Source organism: Solanum lycopersicum, chromosome 4 (assembly GCF_036512215.1).
Source record: "Solanum lycopersicum chromosome 4, SLM_r2.1".
NCBI lineage: Eukaryota > Viridiplantae > Streptophyta > Magnoliopsida > Solanales > Solanaceae > Solanum > Solanum lycopersicum.
Genome location: NC_090803.1, coordinates 64770925 through 64795893, shown reverse-complemented (window position 1 = coordinate 64795893; position 24969 = coordinate 64770925). Strand labels below are relative to the sequence as shown.

General features: G+C 34.1%; 4 protein-coding genes and 1 long non-coding RNA gene across 7 annotated transcripts; 3 read left to right on the top strand and 2 right to left on the bottom strand.

Moving 5' to 3' along the window:
* Positions 1 to 927: 927 nt before the first annotated feature.
* On the bottom strand, positions 928 to 4814 carry LOC101265433 (uncharacterized). Its single transcript, XM_004238063.5, has 4 exons — positions 4659 to 4814; positions 4364 to 4458; positions 3013 to 3287; positions 928 to 2107 (listed from the first exon to the last, which is right to left on the bottom strand). Exons 1-4 carry the CDS (start codon positions 4686 to 4688, stop codon positions 1338 to 1340), a joined length of 1170 nt encoding a protein of 389 aa, XP_004238111.1. The 5' UTR covers positions 4689 to 4814; the 3' UTR covers positions 928 to 1337.
* Positions 4815 to 4846: 32 nt separating this feature from the next.
* On the top strand, positions 4847 to 7818 carry LOC101264925 (protein TRIGALACTOSYLDIACYLGLYCEROL 5, chloroplastic). 2 transcript variants are annotated; one of them, XM_004238062.5, is made up of 4 exons: positions 4847 to 4989; positions 5101 to 5145; positions 7363 to 7395; positions 7482 to 7818. In XM_004238062.5, the coding sequence occupies exons 1-4, from the start codon at positions 4950 to 4952 to the stop codon at positions 7658 to 7660; spliced, it is 297 nt and encodes a 98-aa protein (XP_004238110.1). In that variant the 5' UTR covers positions 4847 to 4949; the 3' UTR covers positions 7661 to 7818. The 2 variants fall into 2 exon arrangements, with proteins under 2 accessions (XP_004238110.1, XP_010320308.1); XM_010322006.4 differs by having other exon boundaries at positions 4915 to 5001.
* A 510-nt stretch (positions 7819 to 8328) lies between these two features.
* On the top strand, positions 8329 to 8605 carry LOC101264620 (uncharacterized). The gene is made up of 2 exons (XR_011220430.1): positions 8329 to 8445; positions 8519 to 8605. It is a non-coding gene; the product is annotated as an uncharacterized lncRNA (long non-coding RNA).
* A 396-nt stretch (positions 8606 to 9001) lies between these two features.
* LOC101264319 (uncharacterized) lies at positions 9002 to 16750 on the bottom strand. Of its 2 annotated transcripts, XR_741294.4 has the most exons (6): positions 16156 to 16748; positions 15656 to 15770; positions 14889 to 15509; positions 14192 to 14375; positions 11149 to 11221; positions 9002 to 9555 (listed from the first exon to the last, which is right to left on the bottom strand). XR_741294.4 is itself a non-coding variant. In XM_004238060.5 (5 exons), exons 1-5 carry the CDS (start codon positions 16230 to 16232, stop codon positions 9530 to 9532), a joined length of 1023 nt encoding a protein of 340 aa, XP_004238108.1. In that variant the 5' UTR covers positions 16233 to 16750; the 3' UTR covers positions 9002 to 9529. The 2 variants fall into 2 exon arrangements, 1 of the variants encoding a protein (XP_004238108.1); XM_004238060.5 differs by lacking the exon at positions 11149 to 11221 and having other exon boundaries at positions 16156 to 16750.
* A 4396-nt stretch (positions 16751 to 21146) lies between these two features.
* On the top strand, positions 21147 to 24468 carry LOC101264002 (protein arginine N-methyltransferase 2). The gene is made up of 3 exons (XM_004238059.3): positions 21147 to 21605; positions 22729 to 23124; positions 23994 to 24468. Exons 1-3 carry the CDS (start codon positions 21332 to 21334, stop codon positions 24305 to 24307), a joined length of 984 nt encoding a protein of 327 aa, XP_004238107.1. The 5' UTR covers positions 21147 to 21331; the 3' UTR covers positions 24308 to 24468.
* The last annotated feature ends 501 nt before the right edge of the window (positions 24469 to 24969 follow it).

Below are 24969 nucleotides of genomic sequence, written 5' to 3'. Positions count from 1 at the left end.
TTATACTCTACAACAACACACAATAACATATTCAATATTAATTCCGCAAGTGAAGTTTTCAAAAAGGGGTGGTGTATTCGTATCCTTATTCTTATCTTGTGAAGGCAGAGAGGTTATTTTCAATAGATCATTGATTCAAGTAAGCATATCAGAAATCAAATAAGTAAAGCTAGCCATCGAAGTTTATAAAAAACAATCTTCCTATCCAATAAAGATAGAGCAGTAAGGGTAATGTCTACGCATGTCTTATTTTTTTTAAACATCACTTGTGAGATTAATTACACTGAATGTGTAGTTATATATAAGATTAGGATTACACATGTTTTATTTTTCAGGTTCCCAATCCCATTTATTAGTTAGTACTTAGTATTATTGAATATGAATGTTTACATGTAAATTAGTGTAAAAATTCTCTTAAAGTTGGACCATTAATGTTAGGCATGTTAGTGGATAAAACTGTTACATGCAGATTCCTATAAAGAATTAATTACAAGGTTTTATTTGTCAAACTCACTATTCTCTCTTTTTTCTTTTTTCCATTTTTTCCGGGTGAAAACACATAAAAGACTTATTAAATAATTCCACTGTCAACTTTAAACCTAACTTGTTTTAATACTTAATTTCTTGAACTTCCACTGATACTCAACGACTTTTTGGAAGTTTATCCATCTATAAGATTATATAACTTATAAAAGACAGTTTGATACATAAATTATCTCATGTCAGTATAATCGTAAGAAATACTTAATCTCGAGAGATATAATATAGACAATTTATCTTAACATGACTAACTAGTCTAGAATTCTCGAGGGTCAATACGGCACAGTTAAAAATAACTCCTTGCTTATTCTTCTCTACTTAAATATCGGAATTTTATTTGTAACGAAGTTCAAAACTCTAGATTGTGACTATCCCATACATCATGCATTCAACTCTTAAGCAAGTGCAATAGAATTTCTGAGTCTTAGTCAATTAATGAATCACAAAAATGAGCAGTAATAACTGAATAACAAAGCACAAAAAAAACAGGATTTTGATTTAAACAGAGTCTTGAGTTCGTCCTTTCAATTATAGATGTATTCCTTTCCTGCCTTATTCAGTTACTCAAGGTCTGAGCAAACTTCAAACATTTCTAGAGCTCATCACAACGTTTTCTAGTTACATAATTCCTAACTGTTGAGAACTGAAAGGGAACCAGATATCATCACCAAGATTAATGTGGCATTCTTCGCTGGCCTTGAGCAATGACTGATGATCGTGTAAATGTGTTTGCTTATATGGTTGTTCAACACCTTGTATATGCATCCATCATCATAATGATCTTAGCTCCAATGCCCTTAGTCCTCTTCATCTACTGGAGTATACCATGACGGTATGTGCTCTGAATTGCTCAGTCTGTAGTTCAACATAACCTCTTCATCACAAATTGCCCTAGTAGCCACAAGAAGAAGTGTCTTCAGAACGGGGACTTTTGATTCATTGTTGTTGGACTTCCACATTTTGATGAACCTAAAGCTGCCAAATTTACTAGTCTCTGTTTCTTCATCGTTTCCAAATGAAACATTAGGTATATAGGGTCTCATGTCCTCCTCAAGCAGGGGGAAATCATAAGGGTATACCATTACATTGGGGACCATGCCTTTGGCTGGGTGGTTGGCGAAATGAGCAAAGGCTAGAGGGTTTCTCCTCTCAAACACTTCAAGGTTGCCTCCAACGTCTGTTCCATCTAGGTCAGAACCTTTTTCACCAGCTTGCATAGTGCACTTAGGTTCAGGAGAACTGGTCCAATCCCATAATTCACGACATTCACCACCAGCACCCCAGGGCTGAGCATTGATCATAGTCCCATCATACCGTGTGATCAGATGTGGATTTTGGGCATCAACTCTAGGGTACCCAGGAATATAGCGGTAATATGCTGGAGGGTAGACTACTCCAGGATAGAATGCTATGACAGAACCAATATTGGCTTCACCTTGTAAGAATAAACCCTTTCCAGCATCCTCATGAGGAATTTGAGATGGTTTGACCTCGAGAGTGTAGCCCATAAGATCTTTTAACCTCTGTGAAACTTCTGTGCGGTGCAGTGTCTTGGTTTCAGGTACGGCTGTGCTGAAATTTTTTATCAATAATTAAAAACCAGGGTGATGCAGCTATGAAGCCACTGCAAAGAACAAATAAAATACAATATATACAAAACCAACCACCAAGGAGCCTCATGATCCGTGATGTTATGTTATTCTGTATGCAGCAACAAATTCAATATTTACTCAACTAGAACTGTCCATCAACTTCATTATAGATATCATGTTTATACTGAATGAACTGAAGGAAATATAATAGTGACAATTCACCCCTCCCAATGAAGAAGTTGAAGCAACATTCTAATTGGAATATCTATACTCCGTTCCTTTAGCAGTTTACATCCAGAGCTCAGTAATCGTTTTAAAGTGTCTTAAGCTGAGAGTTGAATTTGATCTACTTAATCCATGAGCAGATGTGCAATGAGGCCCCCCCATCCCCACCTTGTATTCGTGTAAAGAAAAGCAAATCCATCTTACCAATCAAACGATTCTAGGAACTTCATCAATTTCTACATAAATTCAGTAATATTCTACTTCAGAAATTTCAAATGACACAGTATTTACCGGCTACAAGAGGTAGATATAACTACTTCTATTGTCCAACTTTATAATGAAAACATTTTCAACACTGGTTGAAGGCTAACTGTGTTTAATATAAAAAATGAAGTAGTGGCTTTAACGGTAATACTAGATATATACTGGAGAGGTACAGCCAATTAATTCCAAGGACAGCATAACACAAGGTAAAGCAATGTCACAACAGAGAAGAAGCAGGAAATCAAATGGTTGCCAACACTGAAGTAGGGTGCAAGTCAAAATCCAAAACAAGTTTTCACAATATAACAACTAAGAAGTCCTCAAAAAAATAAAAAAAGGAACAACTAAGAAGTACATGGAAAATTTAGCTTAAGATGTAGCAGATTCTTACCAATGCGGTCTTGTGCTAGAGAATTCCCATCAACAGCAAGACCAAGGCCACTACTACGAGGAGAAAAATGTAGTGTTGCTGGTGATGTGGCCTGATTGTCTTTGACCTTTTGATCCAGGAGTAATATGTCATCCATATAGCTGCAAAAGTTTGTAACCTGAGAATGCACATTCTCATGAACTTGCTTCTGTTGATCGTCTAATGAGGCTTTGTTAGCCATATCAATAATCTCCTCTGCATCAGCTTCTTCGGCATTCCTTCCTAAACGGTTGTAACTGAGAATAAGGTTTATCAGGGCAACATGAAAGTACAGTGGTGCATCTATGCAAAGATATATGTAATTTCACCAACGAAGCCGCAATTTTAAAGGCATAAAAATGTTAGTTACTTTACTATTTATCAAACGGAGCACCTCGGTTCAGTGGTAAAGGAATTTCAAATCGAGTCCCTCTGTAGGTTCAATTCCTCACTAAAGCATATTTCTATGCTTTCTTTTCATACTATTTTGATATGTTTTACTTGACAGAGGGTCTATCGGGAACATTCCCTTCACCTTCACAAGGTATAAGGGTAAGGCTGCACACACACCACCCACCCCAGACCCCACCTATGGTGTATTCTTGTTGTTGTTCTACTATTTATCAACGAGGGCAAGAAAATAAAGAAACTCTCTCTCTCTCAATACTGCACAGTTCCCACTGAAGCTGTAGGCCTCTAAAGAAGAAACTAAAAGAAAAATGTGGAATAAGGACTGTTACCCCAGTCCCCAAGCAAATCCTCAATCATGAAAAATAACTTCACGCGATCAGAAGGATATGCCGCAACTTCAGCTCACTGAGTACATGAAGCTTGATAGGAGGGTGTGGAGATCGGGGATTAAGGTAGAAGGTTAGTATTGTTCAATTCTTTCCCTTATTTTTAGATTTCTATCATTAAGTGTTATTTTGCCTCGATATGTGATTACCTTATTGTTCTTTCTGTTTACTGCTATTGCCTCTTTTTCACTATCTGTTCAGCTGATGCTCATTTTGAAACCTCTCTATCTTCTCAAAAATAGGGATAAGGTTTTGCGAACACTCTACCCTCCCCAGACCCCACATGTGGGATTACACTAGATTTGTCATTGATTCAACTTAAAAAGCAAACAGAAATTCACAAATATCAAACAAGTTCTTCATTCCCCCTTTGATAAAAGCACAACAAGTTCTTCCTAGATCTATATCAGCGCTGAAGAAACCCGAATCTCACACAACATTATACTTTGAAAATGTTGAATAAAACAATATAATTACAATGACAATATAAAACAGCAACCAATAAAAGTAATTTCAATTTGTACATCACCTCTTACCTGGTGTAAAGGAATAGTAGATTTATGTCAGCTTCGAACTGAAGAAGCCTCGATTCTCTAGCAAAAGTGGGGCTTTTAGCAAGAATTTTCACTCCCTGAAAATCGTATGTCAATTCAAAAAATCAACTTTAGATAATTAACAGTGTCAATTCAACAAACAAATGCAAAACCCACATTACAAATATCTTCAAGATACTTAATGAAGAAAAAAAAACAGAACAAAATGTACAGTTTGATTGATGAACAAGTTATCATAAAATTAACAGTTAAAAGGGTGCAAGGTGAAATAGAGAACCTCTTGAAATTTGTGGAAGAGGAAAGCCATGGCTCGATCGTTGCCTGCTGATCTTCTTGACTGCTGCTGCACTAATTTCAAAGAGAAAATGGCAAAAATGGTAACTTTATGTTTATTGTAAGTTCAGTATAGTCCCTTAAATATACACACTGTGCAGTTTTGGTCACTTATGTTTGTAGTAAGTTCAATGTAGTCCCTTAAATTAAAAAAAAATGGGGTTTTTATAAGGGCACTTTACTCCCAATTTGTAAATCTTTCTTCAATTGATTGGTAATTTGTTCGCCGGAAGCAATGGTGATGACAAACTTCACTGGAACTGGTATCGGTGTTGGTATGCATAAATGTTCAGTACTTTACTTCTTCTCTTTCAATAAGAACAAGAACTTATTTTTTTTTACTTGCTTTCATGTACTGATGTAAAAGAATTTGAAATTGTGTTTAGGTGCTGGCATTGGTTGCGGATTCGGTGTAGGATGGGGTTTCGGAGGTTTGATTCTTTCATTTTCAAGCTTTTTTGGGTTCTAAAATATCTTTTTAGGTCTGTTTTAATATTTTTTCACTTATAACTAACCAAAAGGTCTAGCTTGGAACAGGAAGATGTGAATTGTATATTAGGAGTTTAGTGGGGTTGAGCAGAGTGATTAGTGATATTACTGTTGTTCTTTGGGAATTCTTGTTCTGAATTTGGTTTAGTAACTATTTATAATTATTAGTGAGACACTGCTAATTTGCTTGTCCTAGTATCTTTTCAGTATTAGTTCAGGAGAAAAGTTTTCATCTTTATTGAGTCTTCGATTACATGCTTATGAATTGGGGTGACATAATTTGCTAGATTCGTCAGCCATGAAATATGGTATTGCAGAAAGCGTAGTACTTTAATACGTATTCTTTTGCACCAGCTTGGTTGATTATGAACTAGATTGAAACGAACTATACATGAAAAGATATGATTAGTTTGTCATGTATCCGAGTGCACAATTGCTCTAGAGTTTACAGTTTTGAAGCATTTGGTAGAATTTCACACATGTAGAGTCCAGATGTCAGAAGACCTTGAAAATATATTCAAGAAAATCTATTGAACACTGTTTCATAATGTAGAACAAAGATTCTTTTAGAATGTGGTCATTGTTGCTGGCATCTCCATTTTATACCAAAGTTTTTCAGCGACAGAACAGCGCAAAAAGAGGTGGCTGCTGTCTTTAACCTCTTTTAAGAGGAGTAAACTAAAAGGAAAGATCAGTACTTTTTGACATTTGATTGGAAAGTGACATGTTAAAGCATCCATCCTCATGGAGAGGATTGTTTTATAATAAAAGCTATTTAAATGTGCATAGAGGAACTTAGAAAATTTATAAATTTGCCTATTGAAGGCAGTGATAGCTTAAGGAATAAGTGGACCTGAGAAGACTTTTGAAGCATGTTTTTGGTAAACTATGCCAACTTAGAAACTGCTACTCTTTCAGTTAAACTGATATTAAAGCAAGGAAAAAGGCATCTAGACAAGCCTCTGCACTAAGCCTCCAAGACATGTGATCTCAAGTGTCCCTTGCAGTAGATGATCCCCACCCTCCCTTGCTTTCTATGGAACTTAAGTGCATGGACAGATGTAGCATCAAAATTATATGGAGTGTGTATCAATTTGTCGGCCAAGATGTTCCTTATCTATTAATTAGCTCCCTGCAAAGTGTAGATTTGGGAGGGAATCCTTTCCAGAGATACCAAAGTGTCGCTGTTGGTCCCGGTCTAGAACGTGGAAGGCTAGTGGTCGCCATGATCTGAATCAGTTTGTAGGGGCGACCTTAGTTTTGCCACGTTGGCTGCGTTCTGGATTAAAACCTAGCTTGGTTGATTTTTGATGAAGTATTCCTACTTGTTGATGACTTCCTATAAATGGGGGAAATCTCTGAATGTTCTATACGTCTCTAGGTATCACTCATCAGTGTTACTAAAAGTCATCGCTTCATTTCTTAGATGGATAAAACGAACTGAAGTAAGGGGTAACCGCTTCATGGGTGAAACCATGCGCTTCATAGAAGCGTGCTTCAAACAATGACACGTAAAATGATCCAAAAGAAAGGGGATGTTCTTTGAAGCTCAACTTTAGGAGTTGGAAATGTTGCCACTACTGTATCTTGGATTCTGAAATTAGTTATCAGTTGCAATTTGATTATTATAGTACTTTTAAATTCAGGTACTTTTGGTCCTTTTTCTAGTTTTCCATAAAATGTTTGCTTTACTTCTCTTTATCCTTCAAGCCCTATAAACCTTGTGAGTTGTTAGCCCCAAAACACTGCTATGCATGTTAGTTCTTCACTGGATTCTTTGTCTGATGAAAATCCTCCTTTAACATCTCTATATTCACATTTCTGAGTTTATTTCCTTGTTCCCTTTGTCTGATTGTTGACATGGACAATGTTAAAAGTATCATATACTACTATATTTTATTAAATTGATTATCGTCATGCTTCTAAAGAAACGAAGGAGATTATCTTATGTTTTGTGTAGGTTAGGAATGTCGTAGTGTTTATCTAAGGGTTGGGACGTATCTCTGTCCAAAGATCCAAGCACACACACACCCGAATCACAATTCTATTCCTCAAGAGAAAAATGTTTGTTTCTTCACATTTGATACAAGTCCTTTTTTTGCAAAATACTCTTCTCTAGTTGTATCATCTAACCTAATGTGTAATCTTGTTTTTTCCAGGCATGCCTTTGAATTTCTTGGGTCTTGGTGTAGGTAAAATCTGAATATAAGCCATGTTTCTTGAAATTGTATCTGTGGTCCAATTTTTTGATGTAATGTTTCACAATTGCTATTTATAGGTGGTGGCTGTGGGATCGGAGTAGGCCTCGGATGGGGATTTGGCTCTGCCTTTGGTAGCCAGTACAGGAACTCTAGAGTTACATTTGACGGCACAGATTTTATCAATAAGGAGCGTAGTGAAGAAAGAGATTTAAAAGATCCAGCCAAAGGCACTGGAAAAGCTCTTTCTTCTCAGTAAATATACACATCTTCTGTTGATGCACTCATATTCTCACTTTCCAAAATTTGTTAAAGTTGTACAACCAGTTCCATTTCAGCTATCACTTGGAAACATATGTAGTATCATTTGACACTTGACAGTACTCTCTTCTTTGATGTCTAAAATTTGTTTACTTATGATGCTTGGGAAAACTCGGTAGCTGAAGCTTTAGCTTAAATTGGAAATATGAGTTTAAGCCGTGGAAGCAGTAATTAATGCTTTGCATTAGGATAGTCAGTACCTACATTACATCCTTGGAGTGCGGCTATTTCCTGAATCTTAATGTGAATGCAGGATGTTTTGTGCACTGTGCTATCTTTTTATAAGTTCTTTTTCACTATCAATGCATGAACATGGATCATTTAATCAATTATATCATTTTCTACTGCTATTTTCTTTTTCTTTTTTTATGAAAATCAATATAAGGAATTATATTAACACCTCACCAATTCATCTCATATTGTGGAGGAGAAAAATCTGTTTTTGACTGTTGAAGATCAGGTAGATACATACATATATGAAAACAAAAATGGTAGATGATAATCACATGGACTTCAACCTACCTACCTTTCCTCACTCTCTTTTTCTTGCTGACCAATAAATCCCCATTGCCATTATAAATACTAAAACTCTTATTCCATACCCCCAAAAACATGGACACAGAAAAAATATTCACCCTTTCTCAAGTTGCACAACACAAGTCAAAGCAAGATTGCTGGATTATCATCCATGGCAGAGTACTATCTCCACCCTTCCCCGGGAACGTTACTAGCATGTTTGACTTAACTCACTGTTTTCTTGGACGCCTTAATCATCTTATGTTGTGTTTTTTTTCAGATAATAGACGTTACGAAGTTTCTTGAAGAACATCCTGGAGGAGAAGAAGTGTTGATTGAATCAGCTGGAAAGGATGCAACTAAAGAATTTGAAGATATTGGGCATAGTAAAGCTGCCAAGAACTATATCTTGAAATACCAGATTGGAAATCTTCAAGGCTATAAAATTCAAGATGATGATGATGATGATAATTTGTTTACTCATTCCAACAAAGAACCAATAAAGGCAAAAGAAATTGAAGCTTTTGTGATCAAACAAAACTTCAAGCCCAAGCATTTGTTTTTTTTTGAGTATTTTGTGCCTTTCTTGGCTGCAGCATTCTTTCTGTATTATCGATATCTCAATGGAGCACTCCAGCTTTGAACACCCACAACAAAGGGATTATCATATGATTTTCATTGATATTAAGTGTTCTTTTTCAACCTTCAAAAAGGGGGAAACCCCATACATTGATTCTGTTCTTAAGAATTGGAAAATGAACGCTTCAATATTAATCTCTCTGTTGGAATTTATATGATGTAGTTTGACATGGTGTATACAATACCAATACGATACAATGCATATACATTTATAGCTACTTACGAAGCCGAAAAAAGAATACTAAGAGAACTTTAAACCCAGAAGTGAATTACAGTAATACAATAATATACATGATTTAGCAAGTCAAATAGACCTAATCATCTCTTTCATTTCTGTATACAACAACATAGCCAGTGTAATCCTACAGAATGGGGTTTGGAGGAGACGCACACCTTACCTTTACCTTAGAGGTAGAGAAGTTGTTTCTGATGGACGGAATATCATAATACAACATAATTTGGTCTCCACTAATGGTGATAAGGTATTACTACAAAGTATGTTGAGATAATAGCACCAGCTTTGCATCACCTGAACAAAATTACATGTAATTTACATCTTTCCTCTATAAGGTAATACCAAAACTGAGGCCCTTTTTCCTCTGACCGTCTCGACATTGCAAGTTCATCAATTACAAGAATAAAGGTTCATCTCTCAGATTGTCCGGACTGCCACTAGAACTGCAGCAGGGAAAAAATAATTCAGGCACCAACTAACAAATGAAACTCAGTTTTATGTCTAATGATTATCACCAATACAAATATACACGGCCAAAATTATTGTAAAACATATATGTATGTAGCCCAACGTAATACTAAAATGGATGCACACTGGCACTACAGGTTTCAGATCTATCTACTTTATGACAGTACAATCTTACCTTAAAAGGCAATGATATTTGCGAGTAGGAAATAAACTAACATAGTTACTGCATATCTTGTTAACAAGGGGGGCCATCGATGGAGCTATAGCTGATTTTACAAGCAATTTACGGTTCCATAAATTGTCATTTATGGTGTGAACTGTCCAAGAGACGTTAAGATATGTTGGTTTATACTGATTTTCTATCAAAGAAAGAAATAGCAATACCCCAAACATCCTACAATTTGAAATATGTAAGTTGCTTCAACAACACCATTTCTTTTTTAATAACAGTGGTGTACGAACTCGGCTTCCACCAGTTCCTGCTACCTCCCGCCAGCACAAGTACCGGGTAAAGAGCTAGGTTATTTTGTTTGACCAACACATGTGCTCCACTGTACTTAGCATCAATATTTTAGTGATGCTCTGTGGTCCTGTTGGGGAGAGGAGAACGCCCGAAGCAGAATCAAACTAATAGCATGTTTGTCCAAGCTTTTGGAAAGTCAAGTGTTATTTTAAATATGCATATTATAGAGAATCGAGGAGTTTGGCCAAACTTTTAAGAACAAAATAAGTGTTTCTGAGTAGTAGCAAAAGTTGTTTTTAAGAAGCTAAAAAGTAGTTTTTTTCTCCCGAAGCACCTTTGGAACCTTAACCAAGCACTAATTACTTATCTAATATTGGCAAAAGTGCTTTTAAATGATAAGCCAAATGCAAACTACTGCTATCCAAACATACTGTTTGTAAAAGCAATTCTAACAAAAAACACTTCTCAAAATGAGCAGATTTTTGGAAGTTTGGCAATACAAGCTATATAAGTATTGGTAGATTTGGTGGCATCTACTAACAGACAACCATAGACTACTGATATTTGGGATCTCATCAAAGATAGGGCAGTCAAATTGTGAAGTCAATGATTGTATAGGTGTCTATGGCTGGAAATGAAACTTCTTCCCTTTGCCAGGGAATAAAATCCTATTCTTCCTCAGATGGTGCCATTGTCTCTGCCAAAGGAGTCTTCCACGCTAGTAGCCCTTCTGCCAACAGACTCAAGAAAAAAGTAAGCATTCAGCAGACACAAGGACTTGGGACTTGATACGGGTTCTTTTGTTTGGAACAGTCCTTCTCCTTTTCAAAGTTGAATTCCTCTGTGAATGAATACAAATCTTGCTGAATATCATTCACCCTGTATCTCCTCATCTTCCTATTTATAAGTCAACACTTCAACATTTTCGATTTCCCATAATATCTCCGAAGCATTCCTAGCAACTATAGTTTTCCATTCATTACTTCAACTATTAGTCTAGTAGCGAGCGATAGGAGAGAGACACATATGGATTAGTTCAGTTAGTTATTGGCAAATTCTGGATTCCAAGAAAGACCGGGTCTGGTTTGCAAAAGTTTGAGCTTACCTCATCTCAGCTCAATCTTCACATGAACCTGAATCATTTGTTGAAGTCTCCAATCATTCTTGCTGGAGAGATGCTATACAGAAAGAAATCAATTCCCAAGAAAAAAACAATGAAAGAAATAACGAATGTGTATCTACAGAGCAGGTACTCTTTGCTTTTTTTTCTTTCTTTTGATTGGAAGGAGTGGACGTAAGAAGAAAAAAGGTTACTTGTTCGGTATACGGTATACCTCTCAAATGCAGAATATGTATTCAAGATTTGTAGCAGAAAACAAAAAAAAAGGAGCTTAGTTTAGCAGAAGCTGCAATGCAATGAAATCACAGGGAACTAAAAGGTAATTACCTAGCTCTCTTTCTTGGTGCAAGTGCCAAATTTCTACAAAAGATTATCTATGTCATTTCTGTGTTTTGCCTTCTGTGTGTTCCTGTAGCTACCTCAAGCTGGGACTGACAGTTCGTTTGATAGTTATGCGATTTTCTAGTTTTTGGAGCTTATATATCTTAAACGATCATTTTCAATCAAAAGAGGACATCTAAATCCAATTCTAACTATTCCATCAGCTTCGGAAGGGTCATTAAGGCTAGAAGCATGGTCGGCATGACTCCCAAGGTTTTCAGTGTGAGTCGATACGATTAGGCGTTTTAACTTAAAAGTTTAAGCCTAAGTTTGACTTTAGTCAACATTCTGAGTAACCGTGATCGAATGTGAATTCCATCAACGCGATTAGCTCCAAAATGTCGAGTTTGACCCTTTGTTCGCGTCCAGAGCTAATTCCGAGTCTCTAGTGGATTTTGACTTAAATGGCGGTTGGGTGTGGAACCCACTTTTTGTCAACCTTGAATGGAAATTTAGATTGCGTCATGGAGTCTAGTATATCATATTTGGTATGGATGCATATTTCGTTTGCGCGCACGGGGCTCTGAACGAGTTCGGAACACCCCGTCGGAATTTTTAAGTTTCTGAAAAAACGCTGAAAGCTTGGTGCATGTATTAGCAGAATTATCAGCTCATTTCCAAAATGAGATATGTTGTTTTAAATTTCCATAATGAGATAATTTTGCTATATATGCACTAGATTTTAGCATTTTTATCAAAAACTTAAGAACTCTTTTGGAGCCCCGTGCACTCAAACAAGATATGCAACCATACCAAATTCTATATATCGGACTCGATGTCGCAGTTTAAATTTCCATACGAGGTGATCTTGACAAAAAGTGGGTCCCACACCCAACTGCATTTTAAGTCGAAATCCAAAAGGGGCTCACAATTAGCTTAAAAGCCTCGAGACACGAACAAAGGGTCAATCTAGACCAAACTTGATATTTCTGAGCTAACCACGCTGACGGAATTCACATCCGAGCGCATTTACTCAGAATGCTGACTAAAGTCCAGATGTCATCTTCTTGAACTTTGGATCGAAAATGATCGTTCAAGGTTCATAAGCTCCAAACGCTAAAAAATCACATCACTACCAAACGAACTGTTAGGTGACCGAACTTTCAGTCCCAGCAAGTCATAAATGGCTTGGGGTCTCTACAGGAATGCTCTAAATGATGCAAAGAAGGCAAAACATAGAAATGACCAGGAAGGTCATTACACTTTATTCCTGCAACTCTCTCAAGAACCTCACCATGTTATTCTAGTTGCCTCATTCTCTAAGCATTGTACACAAACCAGATGTATATCAAGTTCATTCTGATGATCATTAGTCATACTGCAATGAAAGAAAAAGAAAGACTGGAACTCATGAAACTTCCCACCAAGGGGGAAAACTCTAGTTACCAACTCTAAAATAGACTATAAGTACATTTCCTGATTCTGCAAATCTTGCTGAAACGAGAATGTCATTATATCTTTTGAAGGGAATTTTCTTTATTTAGAAGAAATTATACTTTTGGGAAGTTTTTCCCTTGAAAATTATACTCTTTGAGAAGTCTTTCCCTTTCAGGTGAGAGACAAGTCAGGAGGGCTTCACTTAAGGATAGAGTTGCTCCTTTGGTAAACTAAAGGTCATGGGTTCGATTCATTGGAGAAATACAAGAGGAAGCTGCATATGGCTGTATGGCATACACCCAATCCTCTCCTACACAGTATGAGCTGGTAGCACTTGAGACACAGGGTAAACATTTTTCTCGTAGAAGACAAGTATGAATGAAGATTGAGCTCTTCCACGTCTCTGACACTCACTCCAATGCACACATAAAATCTTTTGGAGATGGACACTATTCTAAACAAACGGTATCCCTGATAAAAGTTAAGTCAAGGAAGCAACAAGCTATTGTTGGCTCAGGGCTGACATGTCATGAATTTATTTGCTACTGTAGAACTTCAGCCAAAAAGGGGAAAAAGCAAGTCAGAATAAATGAAGGATATTCGAGTTTTTGCTTTAGCTATTATTTATGTCAACGGATATCAAGAGAAGAAATTTTTGGTTGATAATAGATTAGATTAACATATATCATCACTACAAGGAAGGACTGTTCCCTGACTGAGCAGAAGCTGCAAGATGGAGGAATCCTTCCAGTACATATGAGAACTGGCTGCAAACCACTGCTCCCTGGATAGAACTTGCTACAAACAACTTCCTATCCAAATTATAGTTGAATGGAATGACCCATTTATTTTTAACGACTAACTCTACCCTGGGAGATCCCAATTGAAAGTTTTTTTTATAGTAAATAGTTCTACATGAAAAAAAAAAAAAAAAAAAAAAGCAGCTCGGGGTCTGTGATAGTTCTACTTGTCATATATATATAACTTCTCTCAAGTCTCTATTAGAAAATAGAAGGATAGGTAAATCAAAAGAATCATCAGTGCAAGCAGGCTGAAATAAGGAAAATGATTTGAATTGAAGCATCAATGGCACAGAAAACTCAACAATATCTATTGATGGTTTCCCAATCCAGAAGAATGAAGAAAAACCTCAGCAGCAGAGAATACACTATAAAGGATTTCTTTTTCTTAGTACTTTCAAAATCTGTTTATGGGTAAAAGAGTCAATAAAAGGTTAGATAGATAAAACAAGAGTCGTTAGCAAACTCACCAATCAGGAAAATGAGAAGAAACACTGAGAAAACTATTCGAACAGGTCGACGATATTGCATGTAATACTGAGATCTTTGCAGCTGGCGCTGAACGGCACCATACCAACCATACAGTTGCTTATCATAACAATCATCACAACCATCAAGGCAACTCTTATTCCTATCATAGCATGTGTTTGTGTTCTGCAATAGAAGTACTAGATCATTCACATAAACATCATTTACTGATATGAAAAATATACAACTATTTCTGGATCTTTCATAAATACTACACTTGTTCCAACTGATTTTATTTAGTTTGTTTACAAGTCCAACTGATTTTATTTTTAAGAAAAACTGGCAACCTTACTCTATATATCCACAGGCGAATGTAGTTCCCCTTCAAAAGTATTACAATCTATCAAAAGCTCAAAACTATATCGATATGTCCAACTGATTTTACATATTTTAGTTCTTTAAATCGAAACTTCATAATTCTAATTCCTGGTCCCTAATGGAATTTATTTTGAGTATATATTCTCATAATAATGGACAGGATTAATTTGTTGTTTTACTTGTTTAGGTTCTCTTTTCTCGAATTTTGAAATAATTGATATCAATGAATCAAAAATGAGAATTTTGACATTGTAATCAAATAAATGGTCCAAAGAGAGTAATGTAAAACAAATCTGGATACTATAAAGAACAGTGCATCACCCTTGTTGGTGGCTGAGAACGCGGCAATGTATTGTCAGCTTCTTGATTGAACTTCAACTTCCGGTAACCATTCTTGGGCCATTTTAACTCCTTAACAGATTCCACGGCATTCAACAATCCCTGGTAACTTGGTATTCTGCGAGGAGGGGATGCAGGTTCTTTGATGGAAATATCATTGCCAAGTGCAATCTGCCATGCACCAATGTCAGCACTAGCACTTGCTGTTCTCCGATGGCCTAAAAACTTCTCGTCTATGGCCTCACCTAGAACACCTTCCTCCGAATGAGGAGGATTCTGGGAACACTCAAGAAGTGATTGATTTACATTCTCTTCCCACTTGGGAACTTGCAGCTCCACTCCATGTACTTTTGCATGGGTTATGCCTGCAGAAGAGGTGGATGGGCCAGAGAGAAATGCAGCAAGTTCATCGACTTCTCCCTCATCCAACCGCACCCATGGAAGTGGTGGTTTGCCTTGTGAAACAGCTGATTCATTAAGAGATTTCTCAACTTTCCTAATTTGATTGTCGATTGCAATAAAAAATTCATGGTGTCTATCTCTTGCATCGTCAGCAGATTTACTATTGTAGCTCGATCTGACTGCCCGGTCAAATTCCTCCAGCTGCATTACAACGGCATCCAACATATTAACTCAGCTCTAACCCTTTGTGCACATACACCAATAACATCCCATACACAAGATAGATGCACAATAAAATCATTTCTTGGCTTTATTTCTTTTAGGGGGTTAGGGATTAAATTTCCTACCTGCCATTTAGCAGTGCCAAGGGTAGTTCTAAGGTCCCTGCGAAGCGCATCACAATTCCAACTACCAGAAGTATCTTTCAATGCATGAATCCACGTCCTATAAGTTGATTCCATTCTTGAAAATGAAAACAAAAGTATGTCAATAAAGAAGGCAAAAACACCCTCATACCAAAACAAATAAAGCTTCAATCTTTCTTCTTATTGATATCAGGTAATGCTGTCCACCAAGGCTACGACAGACGGGAAGAAATCACCTAGTATTTTTTTTGTCTCCGCTGGGATTTGAACCAAAGACATCATGGTTCTCAACCCATCACATCGACCACTAGGCAACACCTTGGGTTCTAATAAAGCTTCAATCTTTACATCACTAATCATCAAAAAATTCACAGATAAAACTAAAAGAATCCAACTTAAATGACAATTCTAGCAAAATCAATCCAAACCCACAATACAAATAAGAAAAAAAATTGCAATTAAAAAGCAAAAAACAGGGTTACCTGTCGGCAGATTCTTGAACCTCTTCTGCAGCTGAAAAGAACGGATCTTTCTCCCACCTATCAAAATGCGACGCCATATCTTCCAAGTTTTACTTTCTCCTGCTATTTATCACCAAAAAAATGAACAAAAACACCCAATAATAACTCTTCCCAGGTTAAAAAACCATCGAAAAATGAACGAATCCAAGCGTATCTTCGATTTGAGATCAAACCCAGATTCAATAAATCCTCTCTCGTTTATTTTTTGCAGGTACTTTACCAACAAAATGGACAAAAGAAAAACTATTGGTGAGAAGATATAGGTAAAAAGTAATTATCAAAACAGAGGATTATTTAAGCTATTTTGTGGCGCACGCCCGTAAAGAAGGCCTGTGAGCGTTTCCAGGAGAGAGAGAGAAGGGACACGGCGCCGTATGGACAAAACAATTGTGCGAATCAACAACAGTGAGGTCCGAGTTGGTTTGACCTTACTCTGGCCGGTTCGTCTATTTATTTATACGTCGTCTTTATTTAAAATAAATTAATTCATGATAATTTATTAAAAAATTAATTCGAAAAAAATACTAAAATTTAAATTTTAAAATTATGATTGTATAAATAAAAGGACCAGAGTGAGTATTTAAGAATGTTGTACTGGCACCTTGTGGCTGTGGTTGGCTGGTTGCTAGTTGCTGACTATGAAATCCACAAGGACAACAAAGATACAACTGGAAAATCTCCTAAATTATTTTGGAGTACCATATCTTAATTATTATTAAATATTCACAAAGTTTCTGAACAGTCATGAATTTATATCCTCTTTATTTTGAGTCTTAATTTGAATGATGTATAGTTAGATATTTAAATTTATATAAATTTAAACGAATTGATACATGTGTTTTATGTGATAATCTATGTCCTAGCTCGTGGCACGACTTACATGTATTTTATCATATAGTATGTATGTGTTTACATATTTAACTATATATAATTTAAAGTGTTTAATTATACACACTCAAAATTAAAAAACATAAATTTCAATTGAAATCATCTAAAAAACACATTTAAATATCGTGTCTAAATATATTAAAGTATGCCTTTGAAAAATAAGATATAAATATCACGTTCTCCTCCAAAGTGAACCAAGTGGACAATATATAAAGAATTTTCTTTTAGCCAAAAATGAATAAAATTCTGCTAAATTATGATTATTTTGTAAATTTTAATTATTGAATAATTATTGTCCTCATCATTGAATACTCGAATAATTATTGTCCTCATTTTGGCACATATTCAATCGAGACTAAATTAGTTAGTCCTCTTTAAACAACTTTTGCATTTCTTGCTGTCCCAATCCAAAATAATTTTTTTTTAAAAAAACAGTAGTTTGATTTTTCTTGTTTGAGATATATAAATGTTAAGCATGATAAAAATCTTAAAATATATTATTCAAATATTATGAGGATCAAAGGAAAGATTCTTGCAACCTTGTGAAATTGAGGTCATTCTGTCATCCTAAATTTTAGTGCATCACACAAAAGCCTTTGAGTTCTAATGACAATCTTTCACCTTGTTAAATGAAGGAGTCAATAGTAGCATGGATAAGAAATATTGAATTCTAAATTTCTATTAATAGTTCTATTCGGAGTGCACTCTCTAAATTTGTACTCTGTTCATATGTTGTTCTTACTAAAAATAAATATTTTTTAATACTTTCCAATTCGTCCAACAATAGTTATTCACTATACTGAAAATAATTATCCAACCATACTTGTTCAATTAAGAAATCAAGAGATAATTTATCTTTTGTGTCTATTTTACCATTACTATTAAATATTATTTATGATCTAACACATTTCTCAAAATCTTAAATTTAACAAAGTTAAAGAATAAAACAATACATTACCACCATATTATTTATTGTTCCTTAAAGGTGTGACAAGTCAATAGTGAATGACTATTGTTGGACGGAGAAGTACTTGCCATTTCAAATTATTTCTGTATTTTACTCGGAGAGTTATTAACCTCGAAAGCATGAATTTGACTAATATTGAAAAACTAAAAGATTAATTCATGTAATTCATTGAACAATTCAGTTGACCAAATAATTTAGGGGGAAAAGACAAAAATATCTCTGAACTATCGTAAATGGTATGCATGTACCCTCCGTCATATTTTTGAGATATTGGTGTCCCTGCCGTAAAAAAAAAACTAGAGCATATATGCTCTACGCGTGTCATAATCTTATTCACCGATCCAACATTTATTAAATATCGAATTGACGGATAAGATTGTATCACGTGTCCATATTTAGTTTTCCCTTAAAGTGAAAGACATATATGCTCTAAATTTTGAACGACATGAATACAAATATCTCAAAAGTATAATGGGAGATTTTCTGCATATTATTTATGATAATTCGAATAAATTGTAATATAAAATTAAAAAAAATATATAACTTATAATTTTAAATTAATTAAATTTCAATACAAATACCGACAATCTAAAGCAAAGATAAGAGAGTGGAGGAGAGAGGACATCTAAAGCAAACAAGATTAGGCATTAGCAAGAACTTTAGTTAAAAGATTTATGGGGTCCTCCATTTTATGTGAATTCGTCAATTCGGCTCTTAGAATTTATTTTCCTGAAATCTTATCTGCAACATTGTCCAACGTGGCTTTATTCAACCAACCACCTCTTGTCAACTTTGGTTGACTTGACAGTGTGCATACGTTAAAGATTATAACGTATTTTTGATATATTTTACATATCTTTTATTTAATATTTTTTTTATGTAAAAAAGAATATTTTTTAAAAATTTATTTTTTAAAAAATGATATTTTTCTTTTTTTGGTAACAACTTTTCATTGATGAGATTTTAATAATTTTATGAAAAGATATATCGGATTATCAAATTGGTTTGATTTTAATATTGAGTAATCGATATACGATAACCCTTTGAGGCTATAATAATTGACTATTTTATTCCTATATAAATACTAAATATTAATCTGAATACCTTACTAGTTCCTACCTTTGCCCTTTAGCCTTCGATTCATATTTTCATATTAACTTTTTAAGTTAACTTCACATTATATAAAACTTTGAAAACTAAAGTAAGAATTATATTTCTCTTAATTTCTCTTAATGTATAGTTCTCTTCATATTAATTATTATTATTGTTTCTACTTTATGAGCCTTTGTAAAATTACATTATTATTTTATTGAGTAATATTATTGGAGAAGTCATAAATTTATTTCATAAGCATTTTTCTATTTATTAAATCAAAAATTGGACGGTTAAGAATCAAAACCGATAAAACACTAATTTTGAAGAAAAAAAAAACAAATATACTCTCGACCTATCGTAAATGATATGAAGATATCTGCGTCATATTTTTGGAGCATTAGTGTCCATACCGTCCAAAAATTAGAATATACCAAATATACATATCATTTACGATAGTTTATGATGTATTTGTCATTTTTTTCGTTAAATCAAATATATAGTAATATCAAATATGTACAATTCAAGGTCGAAATCAGAATGAGTCAATTCCCCAAATGATCACCCAAGTTAAGGGAATTGTCTTAAAATATCATTTATCTTTCATTTAGGACCAAAATATCACTATTTTTCTCCAGATATACTTGACAATTCAAAATCATCACTCTCTCCTAGTTGGCATGACATGTCATTAAAGTCTTATTTTAATATAGACTAATTTAATTCATTAAACTCATTTAACTAAAATAATGATCATATTGTTTTTAATTTTTTTAACTAATTATCAAGGATAAATTTTCATACTTAAAATCTTGTATCAAAATTACTTTTTATGTTTTTATGTTATACAAAATGTGTTTTTAAAACGTACTATAATCTCATCAATTTTAAATACTAATAAACACATACATTTATAAAATATTGATATACAAATCACTCATGAACGCTACTTTACTTTAATTAGTCACAAATTGCATAATAAATCAATAATATTAAAGATCAATTAATTATTAAAAAAAAATTATTTGGGTACTTTGAAATCAACACATACTTATAATACATTTTTTAAAAAGAAAATAGTAAGTGAATAATGGTTATAGAAAATAAAATTTCGATTTTTATTTATCAGTATATGAGTCTCATATAATATATATACTATCGAATTAAATTAGTAAATTCAATTAATTATTAGTTTATTTATTGATGTTTAATTGTATGAAAAGTTATAAAACATAATATAGAATAAAAGAATAAAAATAAAAATAAAATTAGAAAAAGTTAAATAATAATTTTCTTTTTCTTACCAATTTTTTTTGTCAACGTTGCAAATTTATCTAAATACTTTTATTAAAAAAATTGTTTAAAATTTTCAAATAATTTAGTTAGGAATTTTAAATTTATCAGGTAATAATTGCACACAAAGATTTTTTCATAGAATTTTATTTGGTGACAATGTATAAAGTTACTAAACTTTTAAAACTACTTTTCTTATAATCTTCATAAATTCTCATGTAATTTATATATTTATTTTGTAGAGACATAAGTTTGATGAATTAAATAGGTCTATTATTTTTTTAAAAAAAATTGATTATCTAACGACAGGGCATATCAACTAAATTTTAAGGAGACTTTTGAGATATTTAGTATTTCTAATGGATAAAAAATATAATATTATTCATTTTTGTAAAATATCGGAAGCATGAATTGCAAAATATACAATGAATATTTTTTTGAATGTATGAGTTTATAAGTATTCAAAATTAATAAAATTATAGTACATCTTAAAAATGTACTCTTCATAACATAAAAAAACAAACAGTTTAATTTCGATAAAAGATTTTAAGTATGAAAATTTATTTTAATATATTAAAAATAAAATAAAATAATATAATCATTATTTTAGTTAAATAAGTTTAATAAATTAAATTAATCTATTATTTTAAAAAAACTGTAATGACATATAATGTCGAACTCCGAGAAAGTGATGATTTTAAAATGAGCACATTTTTAAAAAAATAGCGACAATTAAATAATATTTTGATGTAAGCGAAACATAAATGATATTTGAGAATTTATCTTATACCTCGGGGATGAAATGGGCAATCTGTCCTAAAACCCTCAGTCACTTCAAAGTCCAAACTCAGAAAATCACCGCAACTATTAGGAGCACAGTTTTTGCTCTGCTAAGAAATGGCCGACGGCGAAGCACTCTGCGAAGCAGCTCGGAATGGTGAAATCAGCAGTATTAAATCTCTGATTGATTCCGGCGGCGATGTCACCTACTTTGACAAAGACGGACTTACTCCGCTGATGCACGCCGCCAAGCACGGCCATGCCGAGGTCGTAAAGGCTCTCCTTGATGCTAGTGCCCCATGGAATGCCCTGACCCCTTCCAATGTCTCCGCCGGCGACTTCGCCATGGATGCTGGTCATCAAGAGGCTTTTGACGTTCTTCTCAATACCGGTGCTTACTTTTAATCCTCGCAATCTCTTCCTTATGTTTTAGAGTTAGCTTTGGCTACTCAATAGTACATTATACGCATCATTTAAATTTTGTGTTGTAAATTTATTCAAATTGTTAATGCGTGACATTACGTAACAACAGAAATCCATACCAAATACTACACTATCCAATATAATAGATTATTATGAAACTATATGTAACAACTATCCAAACAGAATGGAATTCTATAAGACTTGTGTTTGGTTTGAGGTATAAAGAAATATATTAGTAGAGTAACTGCTGTATTACTGACACAAATTCTAGTTTTCTGATAATACATCTGCGAATTAATAATATAACTCTACTTTGCTAATACAATGTCTGACTTTCTATACGAAACTTCACATAAGTAATAACAGCATAACTAGTTTTGAGAAAAATTATGTATTATTCCAGATAGGATGTGGAATAATAATATGTGCATCTGAAGAAGTAGCTGTATAAGATGTACATCACAAAGATACTCTTAATGTAAGAGGACTTGTTTTGATATCACATTTCCGGCATAATAATCCCCATGTTGTCATCCAATGCATGATAATTCATGTACTAATACGGAACGAAACAACCTGTTAGTCTATCTTATTTAGCTGTATAATTCCTCTTGTTTTAAGCATAAGGAAAATCTGATCTCTCTTCATGTTCATATGATGATGTTTTACTCATCACATAATTTTAAGATATTAGTTGACATCTATATAGTTAACTAATGGTTGAAAATTGTTTGATGAAGAATGTTATGAGTGGATGGTGTAAACATATGGAAAATCACAAATGGAAAAGTGTGATATAACTTGGGACAAAACGACTGATTCGTATATTGTGCAGAAAATAATAATTAAGAGCAAATTGTTATGTTTCATTAATTTTTTATTATGTTGTTGTAATTGTTGTTTTTATTGTTCCCAATATGCCTGAGAGCCAACATTATATTAAAATTTGAAATTTTGCAGAGTAAAAAACTAGTATCAGAAAAGGCAACTGAAGCTGTTAATCTTCTTTATTCAGTGTGTAGTTCAACTAAAAGTTTGAGGCTGTTTAGCTTAATATTTCTGATCAAACATGTTTATTATTCAATATGTAGCAATCCAGGCAGAATTGATCCTTGGAACAATTGCAAGGAAGGACAATGCTAAGGGGAACTCAGATGGGAACTATTTAGATGATAGAGTCACTTTTAGTGAAGATAAAATTATGGACTCTGATAGTAAGGCTATTATGATGGCTTGGGAGAAGCCATTGATGGAAGCTCATGCGAAAGCTGTCTGCTCAAATGGTGGTCACATACTGAACATTGGATTTGGGATGGGCCTTGTAGATACAGCCATACAACAATATTCACCTTTATCACACACTATTATTGAAGCTCATCCAGAGGTCTATGATCGTATGATGCGCGCAGGTTGGGGTGAGAAGGAGAATGTGAAAATCATATTTGGTCGGTGGCAAGATGTCATTTCTAAACTTGAAACCTATGATGGTAAACTTCCACTTCTTCCCTTTCTATTTTTAAAAGAAGAAAAACCCCTTTATGCTGGTAATACTTCTGATTTTTAGTGTCTTGTTAGTGCATTGCTTGTTTTGATCATGAGATTCTTCCCTATACATTTTCTTTTCTGGTAAGTTTAGAAAATCACTCTCTCATCATGCCTATGAAGTATGAATGACAATATGAGAATATACTACTTCAAGGTTTCATTGCACTTAGTTTAGCGATGAAAACATGAAAACCTTTCAGGAAAACATATCAGTTTCAAGTAGAATTTCCTCTTTTTCCTCCATTCAAATTACTGCTCAATATCCCAAGTCAATAGTTGGTGCATGATTCTTATTGTCATCAATATGATACATTATTCTGAAGTTTGTACTGGTGGTTGTTAATACATTTTCTTCAAAAAATTTATGCACTATGCACAATTTTTTGTTTTTTTGTATGTTTACAGGCACTGCTGTAACATAAAATTCATTTCTCTCTAAAAACTGTGTAGGAAGTGTTTTTTAATCTTCACAAAGGAGCAATTTTCTTTTGAGCTCCTAGCTATTGATTTCATATGCTGATTCTTGCTGTTCCAATGACATAAATGCCTCACAAAACAACATACAATGCTTTTCATAACTCCGCTTGCTAGCAAAAGCAATAAGACAAATAATAAGAGTCATGAGTGTCAAGTTGGCCTACTTCTGTAACTTGATTAAGCAAAAAATTTCACTTATCCAACATTGTAATAATTGAAGATGTCAGTTAATTATATAAGCTCGGTTCTCTTTTGTTAGATTTAAGTTTAGATTCTATCTGTTGTCTTCTTTTTTCATCTTTATCTCTTAATGTGTATCTACTCTGTTCTGCAGGAATATTTTTTGATACTTATGGGGAGTATTATGAAGATATGCGGGAATTTCATCAACATCTTCCTAGATTATTGAAGCCAGGTGGTATATATTCATTTTTTAATGGTCTATGTGGAGGTAATCCCTTCTTTCATATCGTATACTGTCAGCTAGTCTCTCTAGAACTTGAGAGCTTGGGATATTCTACGCAGCTGATACCATTACCAGTGAAGGATTGTTTAGGTGAATCTGTGTGGGAGGGTGTTAAACAGAAGTACTGGCAGTTAGATACGTATTACCTTCCTGTTTGTCAGTCTATGAGCGAATCAGAATGATATTATTGGACCACTGATAATGTGGCATCAGATGAAAAAGCCTCCTAGGATCTTCTTCTTTTCTTGTTGTGTATTCATTTTGTAACGAGTTTGGTAGTATTTTCACATCTTCGATTTTTAGATATTATTATGCTGGCATGCTGCTTATATTTTTTTTGGAATTGGGATGATTTGTGTGAATCAGTGCATAGATGCTATTACAACACCAACATACCCAGTGTAGTCCCATAAATGCATAAATGCTATTGCCAAGAAAAAAACCCAAAGAAAAGAGAGGGAATGTAGGTGTTTTGACGCTTTATTTACTATTTTTGGAAGCTAACTACCCTGTGCAATTATTAAGTACATGAAATGTTTTACTTTATAAATCCATGAAAGACCTCTTTGTCCTTCCTAGAACCCATATTGCTCCTTCCACCCGCCACAATAAAAAGGGTGGGGGCAGGGGTTCTGAACCCTCTATAGTTTGAACAAATCATTCTGTTAGTGTATAAGAACATGCAAAGTCGAAATTACATAAGAGGATCGTGGAGCTAGAAAATTTCATGCTTGAAATAACAGGTTGCAAAACCCCTGAGAGCATCCACTTGAAGCTCTGAATGCCTAATAGCAGCAACAACTTGAAAGCTGATTTTGAGAAAATCAGGGGAGTAGGAACACTA

Coding starts and splice junctions, on each gene's coding strand:
- LOC101265433 (XM_004238063.5), bottom strand. CDS start 4,688: ATGGCTTTCCTCTTCCACAAATTTCAAGAG. Junction 4,459..4,658: donor TCTTCCACAAATTTCAAGAG/GTTCTCTATTTC, acceptor TACGATTTTCAG/GGAGTGAAAATTCTTGCTAA. Junction 2,108..3,012: donor TCTAGCACAAGACCGCATTG/GTAAGAATCTGC, acceptor ATTTCAGCACAG/CCGTACCTGAAACCAAGACA.
- LOC101264925 (XM_010322006.4), top strand. CDS start 4,950: ATGGTGATGACAAACTTCACTGGAACTGGTATCGGTGTTGGTATGCAT. Junction 5,002..5,100: donor CGGTGTTGGTATGCATAAAT/GTTCAGTACTTT, acceptor AATTGTGTTTAG/GTGCTGGCATTGGTTGCGGA. Junction 5,146..7,362: donor TGTAGGATGGGGTTTCGGAG/GTTTGATTCTTT, acceptor TGTTTTTTCCAG/GCATGCCTTTGAATTTCTTG.
- LOC101264319 (XM_004238060.5), bottom strand. CDS start 16,232: ATGGCGTCGCATTTTGATAGGTGGGAGAAAGATCCGTTCTTTTCAGCT. Junction 15,771..16,155: donor GTTCAAGAATCTGCCGACAG/GTAACCCTGTTT, acceptor TTCATTTTCAAG/AATGGAATCAACTTATAGGA. Junction 9,556..14,191: donor TCTTCTCATTTTCCTGATTG/GTGAGTTTGCTA, acceptor TCCCTGCTGCAG/TTCTAGTGGCAGTCCGGACA.
- LOC101264002 (XM_004238059.3), top strand. CDS start 21,332: ATGGCCGACGGCGAAGCACTCTGCGAAGCAGCTCGGAATGGTGAAATC. Junction 21,606..22,728: donor TGACGTTCTTCTCAATACCG/GTGCTTACTTTT, acceptor TTCAATATGTAG/CAATCCAGGCAGAATTGATC. Junction 23,125..23,993: donor TAAACTTGAAACCTATGATG/GTAAACTTCCAC, acceptor TCTGTTCTGCAG/GAATATTTTTTGATACTTAT.